Below are 9,598 nucleotides of genomic sequence, written 5' to 3'. Positions count from 1 at the left end.
GGACCCACCGGTGGGTCCGTAGGGTTCTAGGGGTTAAAAATTTAGAAAGAGTTTTTTTTTTTCAAAAACTGTACCTTTTCACAATGTTTGAATTGAATGATTTCAGTGAGATATATTAATAAAAAAAACTATTCGAAACACATTACCTTTTCACAATTTTCCCTTACAATTTATTGATGCATTTGTGTGCAAAAATTGTTACATAACAATCTTACATTTTGAAAATGTCTTGTATTTTGAATATATGTTTTTTTTCTGCATTTCTTCATTGCATGAAATTCAGTATTTGTAAAAAAAAAAAAAACAACTGTATTTCTGCATTATTAAATCTGATTTGATACTAATTTCACCCCATATCCATGCAGTTTCTTTAACATTAGGAGTTCGTTCTGTTAACAGAAGGGGAGAAATAGTGGAGTATGTAAATAAAGATTAAAATTAGTTGCCTTGTATTTGGGTATATTTTATTGTTTATGTCTGAGTCTAATAAAGGTATAAGCCTCAGGATATCAGTCTGTTTTGTGTGGATTAATTTGCTGAGTGTCGCTGGAAGGTGTTAACTTTTTCTTGCTCCCTTTGGCCTCTGCAAAGTGAGCAAAGCAAGGCAGGGGAACAGTTCTTTTATAAAAGATTAGTATGAGTCAAGGCCCTCTTTCTCAGATTTAGTAAATCTCTGCCACAGACTTCCTTCAAATATCATTCTTTGGGTATTTATTAGTTTGTAGAAGTAATTAAATTTGATTTTACTTAAATCTCCATGAGTAATCACTTGCTCGTCGGACTTGCGTTTCCCCTCAGATGATGAGACTGCGTCATGGCGGAGGATCTCTGTGCACCTGTTAAATGCTAAACAGTGGGCCTGCAGCTTCCCTTTGTGACTTTCAGTTTTAGCAAACCCACTCAGGAGTGGAAACCAGAGCTCTAAACAATGACGTCAGTCTTACTTTGTCTTTTACTCTCCAGGGGGATCTGAAGGAGCATTTATTAAAGTTGAAGATTAGAATTAGTGAGAAACAAAAATGACACGCTTAATTTGCTTTAAGGAAAAAACAAGCTAGATAACTAATTAGGACATGGAGGGTTTTGTTTCAGTGCCAACTGCTCATTGTTTTAAGTCTGCTGATTCAGGTGGGTGGAATGATTCACCTCACCTGCTGGTTAAGTTATAACTTTGTGCTTTAATATCCAGCAGTAAAATCCTAATCAATGCCTTTTTTTCCGTAATACCCAGTAAAGGCAGACATACCAGGCAGTGGATGAACCTCCGAACACATTTCCTGTGCTTCCTGTTTGGCATTAGCTGTTTAAAAATTACGGTTTTCTTTGTTTTTTGGTTCAGGTTTAGATTTAATACGTTTCATTTGACATTTACATTCTTTTCACTACATTACGTGCAGACGTCTGTTGGATGACAGATAAAGAAACAGCTCAAGTGTTGAAACGGAACAAGATGATCGCTCTTAATATGGGTTAGTCATAGTGTCTGCATTAGCAGGGATGTGCTGTCAGGGTTTTGTTTGTTGTTGTGATGAGGAGGAGAGAAAAATATAATACGCATGATTTATGCCAATATAACAATCTGAAGCTGTTTTCTGTTAAGTTTATGAACTAGTGGCATGACTGGAATTGTTCTGTTGTCCTTTTCTTTTATTTTGTCTTGAAATGTTCTTGTAACTAGTATATACAGTAGGGATCAAAAAGGTATTATGTCAGCTTTTGATTGTACATTCTCCTACTTAGAAAAATGACATACTTCTGTAACTTCTGTTATAGGTATACTTTAACTATGAGAGAAAATGAGAGGAAAGAAATCCTGGAAATCAGACTGTAGGATTTTTAAGAATTTATTTGTAAATTATGTATTTGGTCACTAACAAAAAATCAACTCTATACTTTGAAGTATAACCTTTTTTTTTTTTTTTTTTTTACAGAGGACAGGCTTGTTTTTCTGGTGACCTAACTTTATTTTCCACCATAATTTACAAATAAATTCCTTAAAAATCAACCAATGGGATTTATAGTATTTTTTTTGTCTCTCATAATTGAAGTGTAGCTGTGATCAAAACTAAACACCTCTCACAATCAGTGGCTGAAAAAGTTCTTTATTTTTTTCCCACTATACCAAAATTGCGAACTGATGAATGTTGTGTCATTCCAGTCGTGTGATTTAAACAGGTTCATATGGGATGTCAGAGAAAATATGTGACTTCTTATTTCTAGAGGAATCTGCTTTGCCCCACCTGTCCTTATTAGGTGACTGGAAAGGCCTAAAAAGTCTCAATAAACTCCATATAACCTTCAGCACCACTTATATATTTATATATACATATATATATATATATATATATATATATATATATATATATATATATATAGTCAATCTTTTTACACTTTTTTATATAAAATTACTGCCTCTAACGCTATTATTTTTTTATTTGATCCAATAGGGCTGGGCGATATAGAAAAAAAGCTTATCGATAAAAAAAAATGCATATTGATCAATATCGATAATTATTGAAAAGATTTGAAACCATATTTTATGTGCAGCTCTGCCTTGACTTTTATAATATTGCTAAATGATTTAATTTTAATAAAAAACACAAACACAGACTTCGAATTAAATCTTTATTTAACCAACTTTTTTAACCATAACAGAATTGTTTTAAAGAAAAATAACTTAAGAGACCTGAGTTATGTTATTAAATACTGACAAAGAATAAACTAAAGTGACCAAAATAAATATAACAAATAAATAAATGCCCCCCCACCGCCCCCGTTTCCTGCTTTAACCTGAGTTATTACTTTGAAGTTTCTGGCCCCTCAGCATTTTTCTCTCAATTGTTAGAACTACGTGGGAAACTGCCCAGAACTGAAAATATATATATATTTTCCGAAGATTCCTCGGAGGAGAGCCGCACCGGGGCCTACACAGCTCGTACTCCTGCGGCTGTGAGCGGCTGAGAGAGACGATAAAAAAAAAAAAAAGTTGGTTGTGTTATCAGACTTCGTTTTCACTGGTTCCCGACACATTTTCCAGATGACTGTGGTTTGTTTTTGGTCCGACTTGCCATAACCGAAATACTGCCAGACTGCCGAACTACAAAAACCCTTTTTTGAAACAATTTCCTCCGCCTCTCCTTGCTGCACCGCTTCATGTGCTCTGTGTTGTGGTTTGAGAGGGCGGCGCTTGGTGACGGCGTGCCTGGGTCCGCGATTGTGATTGGTTGGGAGGAAGTAGTGACTAGCATAAACCTACATGCTAGGCTACAATGAGAAGGAAGGAAAACTGCGTTTCTTTTTTATCGAACTTTTATCGACCCTCTTTTTTTCTATTGCGCCACACGTCTATCGATCGATATATATCGTTATTGAATTATCGCCCAGCCCTATGATCCAAGCATTAAGGAACTCTGTTAGTAATTAGTGCACAATTTTCCCATTTCCCTCAGACATAATTTCCTCACGCACAGCCCCGTTTCTCCTAGCCACTGTTCAAAATGGGAAAAACAAAATATTCTACCATTCAAGTGAAGTGTATGCAGCTTGACCTTAATAAATCGGAAAATGTATGTTTTGTCTCTGGCTGATGAAGACAAATTCAGCCCTTTCCATTGGCTTTAAGCAAAGGGCATGTATGGCATGGGAAACGAAATAGCATCATCTCTCTGGTATAATGCTTAATGTCTGCATGTCTGTAAAGCAGATGACTGCTGGTTTGCTACTTTAAGAAAAGCACAATAATGACTTAAATACTTAAACATTTTCCTAATTTTAGCAAGTAGGCCTATATATTGTGTGGTTTTACTCAAGTTTCTATAAGTATTATTGTAACAACAATCAGTAATCCTACTGCTATATATAAAAGTTCTTAGATTATGTAATATATTCTTTTTATATTTGTGGAAATGTCAGGATACTGTGCTGCCAAAGCTTATTATAGTTTTAGTATCTCATACATGTTTCTCATCCTGTTGCCACGCAGGGCAGAGAATAAATATATAAAATCCCAGCTGTTACAAAATAGCAACTTTTGTTTTAATAAAGAATAATATCCTAAACAGCAATTGCAAGAATTGTGGGTTTCTATTTTTTTTAAACATAAAAAAATGAATTCTCAGAAAATATTAAAATCCTCTTTCTCCTACTCAAATGTGAATATCTAAACATTGTGCTAAAACTTAACCTCTAATTGCCTTAACCTGTTTGTAAGAGAGTATTATGTTTTTAAAGGTATTTAAAGCAAAGCAATATAATTGCTGTTAAGGCTTTGAAACATTTCAGAGATTGACTGGGATGAAAAGGCCAGGCAGCAGCAATCTCTGACTATTCATTATAGGTCCTGTCTGAAATTGTAATAAAACTGCAGCTGCAATCAAAATCCGTAGATCACAAGATGCTTTTGATTAGAAATATGTGGAGCCTCCTGAGTGTTAAATGAACGGATGTTGGCATAATTGCGAGCTAATGAGGTTTAAAAGCTCAGATTGAAGTAGCTATACTGTATGTACCGCTCTGTTTTTCTTTCTCTCTCTCTCTGTTGGTCTCAGTCTGCTCTGTTGCCATGGCATCGCAGTGCCTCACCTCTCCAATCTGTTTTTGTGTTCCCATTAAAGGCTTCGTCACCTGAACCCAAAGCAACAGCACCAGCGTCAAAGGTAGCAGCAGAGATCGACTCACCGGATGAAGTTTTCGGTAAGATGTTGGAACATAAGCGTTGGTTGGGATTTACATGCAGCAAAACAATCCTGCATCTTCGCCCAGAGCAGGATCACCATACTGTGCTGTACCTACAGATGTTATATCTGTACGCAGTGAAAACAAGATTTAGTGTGCTAAAACAGACTAAAGATTTACAAATTTGAATGGCTTTGACACCTTTTTACCAAACTGGCTGAATCTCTTAAAAAATAGATAATGTACCTCTGAATAGGGCTGGACGATATGAAGAGAATCTAATATTGCGATATATTTGGGTTATTTTGCGATACACCATATGTATGGCGATATGTTGCTCAAATTACCTTCAAAAACAATAGTGCATACAACTCCACTGATATACAAATGTAAAACCTTTTATTTAACAGTAACCAGCTCAAAGCTTTTAACTAATAATGCTGCCATATTATGTCTTTCTGTGCCAGTATTAGACCTTTGACAAGATCACAGCAACCAAACAGGAAACAAAGCAAAAATATGCAATACTAAATAAAATGCTAATTAAAGAGGGCTCTTTTGTGTATAGTAAAAAAAAAGGAAAAATAGAGCATTATCAGAGCATCTCAAAATTATTTGCATTAATCTTTACTTGCTTGGAATTCTAAAGAAGCACAAAAAGTTGTAAAATTGAGAACATTACCAAGTTTAGAGAACGCCTGCAAAACCTCTGAACAAGACCACATCACATGACGGGTATTAGAGCATCTAAAAACATTTAGATTACTTAATAAATAGCATCAAATAAATAGCGTTAAATAAATCAGCTTAAAAGCTGACATTTTAATTGGTGTGCGGGGAGATGCTGACATAAAGGGTTCACAGCATTTTTCGTTTTTCAGCAGATTACTTTTTAGGTGGTGGAAAAATTTGTACTCTGACCTTTTGCAGCAATGGTTTCTGCGGCACATCTTACAAATAATCGCCTTTTGTTTGACGTCCTCGCCGTGAAATCCGAACCACTGCCATATATTGCTCAGCTGAAATACCTGCTGTCGCCATATTTCGTTTGCTGGTTGCTGTGGTGTGCATGTGATGCATTTAAAGTGTGTGGGAAAAATAAAACTGTCAGTGAAATAGATGCAGATGGCTTAATGTTGTCATGCGTATTTGTACTCAATGGTTGCGATTTAACTATCGTGGGTGGGAAAACTCGAGATACAAGGAGTATATTCGATATATCACCCACCCCTACCTGTGAATAGCTTAGCGGCTTCCACCAATCAAGGATTTGTTTACTTTTCATCAAGTTTAGTGAGATGACATTTTTCTGGTAAGGGAACATCACCAGCAGTGCTTCTCAAAATGTAATTTAAAAAAAAAAACAACAAAAAAAAGCTTTTTCTCTGTTGAAGTCTAACTTTCTCTCGCTCTCATGAGCCTTCAGGAGCTTCCAAGTTATGGTTTGTTTGTTTCTTATTGTAAAATTTGACAGATAATGTTTTATTTTTTCAATTCTTCTTATTTCTTCCCTCTTATTACATTGGTAACACATGATCTCCTTTCATTTCATGTCCCATACCTTTATAATGCCTGCATATCCATTAGATTTTTGACTGTTACTGCCCTTAAAACCCAAAACTAAATGTTTATAATTTCTCTCTTATACTTTATTGTTTCAGTGGTAGTGCAGCTCTAGATGAGTGGCTGGGACTTTATTTTATTTTTAAGAAATATAATTTCGTATTCCTTATCTGAATCTAAACATAACTGTCCCTAACCGTATAACAGTTACATAATTTGCTGATTTAATTTCCTATTTTCCAAAGAAGTAACAGTTTGGGCTGATTAAGCTGAAAATGTTTTATTCCGGTCAGCAAGGTTTACTTTGCACATATCTAGAAAAGGAAACAACTGAAGCGTATCAATAAGAAATCAGAGACAGTTTAAATTCTGACAGCCATTTCTTAAATATATCTTCATCTACCATATTTTTTTCTTTTTCCCCCTTAGGCATTAGTCACAGCTTCTGTTTTCCCACACAGACTCATAGGCTGCTAATCCTCAGGTCAGTGAGGAGTTACTTTATCTGTGTAATAAAAAAGACCAAATGAAGCTTGGTGTTGCTTGTAATGAGAAAAATCTCTTGGGGTAGAGTCCAGTGAGCAAAAACATTTTTAGTCTTCACTCATTTTAAACAGTCATTTAGTTTCAGTCACAGAAGGATGAAATGTTTTACGCAAAGGGACAGAGGTTAAAAAGGGCCTTTGTAATACTGCAGCTCAGCAGATGAGGGCAGAGTTTGATGGAGCAGAAAGAAGGCATCTGAAGTTTGACCCTCAGTTGGTTTCATTTTATAGCAGAAAGCTTTCGTTAATATGCATTTTTTGGATCCATTACAAAGTTGGGTAATGGTTACCTAAATAGATTAGTTCAAATAACTTTTTTTTATTTCGCTTTTATTTAAAAACAAATGAAAATGTATGTAATTTATATATTTGGAGCAGAAAACCTTAATTTAGAAGTACCTGCCAGTTTTTTGGGGTGTTTTTTTTTGTTGCTTTCCCCTCTGTAAATGATAATATCATTGGCTCAGAGGCTTCCTGTCTGAACTTGTCAACGCTGATGATAGAGTCTGAGTAAAGACAGTTTTCAAACACCTCCAAGGGTGAAGGAAATTACTTTTTTCCCCTCCTTTTCTTTCTTTTTGCTTCCCATGAAACATGGGCTGAGAACCACATAGAATCTATAGGGTGAAAATATCTCAGCGTTTTCTTTGAAGTTTTTCTAAAATCCCTCCAAGGTCATTTTTTTTTCCCTCTTTGGGGAAAAAAAGAAAAACCCTGAAGACTTGAATTACCTTCAAAGGTTAAGAGACTGAGAATTAAAGAATCACACTTGCATTCACTCCTGATCTGACGAATATTGTCTCGAGTTTCTGCTCTGTGATAAAAAGTCAAGTGTTACTCAAATGCACCTTATTAACTGGGGACCCTGATGGCAGCAGGTTTTTTGGCAAGTTTTTGTGCTGACAGGTGATTCACAGCTCTGAGAAAGAGAAACATCAGCAATGAAGCAATTGTAGCTGTGGGAGAATGATTTTTCGAATTATAGCACATCTAAGACAGCTTTTGACCTTCAGAGATTCCACCAGTTTGAGCTTAAGCCAAGTAAAATTATTGATTTTGTTGTTTTTTTTTTTGTTCAAGAGCTGCCATCAGTTAAATGGAGATGATTGTATAACAAAAAGTGTAAAGGCTTTTGTATGAAATGGTCAGGGAAAAGTTTAACTATATTTAGTGAAAAGAAAGTGCGTTTTAGCACAAAATCCTCATACCTGTTGGTAAGCACGGTGGTGGATGAGGGATTTCTGGGGGTTTCATTTGTAGCAACAGGACCTGAAAGCTCAGGAGTTTCTGCAGGGCAACGTTGGATCTGGTGTCTATCAACTGGAAGGTTGTGTTCAATGACAGTTGGATGAAGATGGACTACCTGGTGAGAACCTGTGTTTGCACATGTGATGCGTGCATGATCCAGGCAACAGTTTTAACATCTTAAAACATTTGATCATTTTTCAAACCAATGTATTTCTGAGGCAGTATATCTTCAACAATAAGAAAGAAAGAATGAAGATGCTGCCACACCCCAGATAAGCTGCAGACATCAATCCTAATAAGTTCATTTAAGATGACTTTATGTAAAAAAAAAAAAAAATGTTGACCGATCGTAATAAAATATTGCCATTAAAATAAGTGGAAGGTATCCACAGTGATTGTGACTTGCTTTACTTTTTATTTTAGGGTGTTTTAATTTGTTGAATATCTTAAGTCTTGTTTATCCATTTGTATTTTTCCATCATTTAAAACTATTTTCTGATACAACAGCAATATGTACTGATTTCAGCCATAACTGTTGCATGCACTAGGTCGAATCTCTAATCCGTCTACGTCCTGCTGTTAATATGATATTTAACAAATGTGTAGCAAATTGAAAATCAAAGATTATTTAAATGTGAAACTCACTTATTGCTTTTTCAATGGAGCTCTTTTAGATTAATAAGCATTATGCAGCAGCTATTAATCAGGCTAATTGGATCGTGTATATGTGTGAGCTGTGGGCTAGACCGCAGCAGCATTGAACTTGACAGTGCCTCAGCACAAATTAAAAGAAGTCACCACTTTTCTGTTGTTGTGCTCTCTCATTATTAGAGGGTAGGTTACACAATGCAGTGATTCCACTTGATTGATCTGCTCTGTCCTCCCTCCTGCACTAATTAATGCTGAGTGGGGTTTGATCAGTGCAGAATAGAAGAGAAGTGTCTATGGCAGACGGAGGTGGTCATTAAAGGCCGTTCAGGTGATGATCGCACTCACCACACTTTATTCAGTGTGACTTTGCACTCAACCATTATACAATTTTCAATTTATTGCATCTAGGTTTGTTGTTTTATATATTTTTTAGCAGTTTTGATTCAGAAGGTTCAGGATAGAAACCTTAAGGAAGTAGAATGCTTTTATAGAAGGTGATATCTCTAAAATAACCAAACAAGAGCAGCCCAAAGCATAACCTGAGTGTAGCCCCAAATCATTCAGCTTTTCAAAGATCACAGTGACCTTTACCAAGATGAAATTACTCCTTAAGGAAAAGTGTGTCTGATATTTAAACCGATTTATTGTATGCAATAAAACTGTTGTTGCAAAGCAGTTTTCTTTTTGCAGAGGATAGTTATTGAAAGACATTTACCTTTTTTTGCTATGTATAAACATTTGTGAGATTTCTTTCTCTCGCTATGTAGAAAATAGAGGTTTGTTTTTTAATACTTACACCTTTTTGTACTTCCATTGTATGCGTCCCCCTCTGTCAGTAAAGAAGAGTATTGCTGTTGTCAGGCTGTGCTGATATATATATATATATATATATATATATATATATATATATATATATA

General features: G+C 35.5%; 1 protein-coding gene across 1 annotated transcript in view; it reads left to right on the top strand.

The window, feature by feature from the left end:
- LOC107086345 (myelin basic protein-like) overlaps positions 1–9,598 on the top strand; it is an 85,732-nt gene that overhangs the window by 52,347 nt on the left and 23,787 nt on the right. Inside the window, exon 3 of the mRNA XM_015377216.1 lies at positions 4,614–4,692. Coding sequence (XP_015232702.1) covers positions 4,614–4,692 — 79 coding nt within the window. The remainder of the gene's footprint in view (positions 1–4,613; positions 4,693–9,598) is intronic.

Source organism: Cyprinodon variegatus, unplaced genomic scaffold, assembly GCF_000732505.1.
Source record: "Cyprinodon variegatus isolate N-32 unplaced genomic scaffold, C_variegatus-1.0 Scaffold149, whole genome shotgun sequence".
Classification (NCBI taxonomy): Eukaryota; Metazoa; Chordata; class Actinopteri; order Cyprinodontiformes; family Cyprinodontidae; genus Cyprinodon; species Cyprinodon variegatus.
This window is presented reverse-complemented; position numbering and strand designations above follow the sequence as displayed.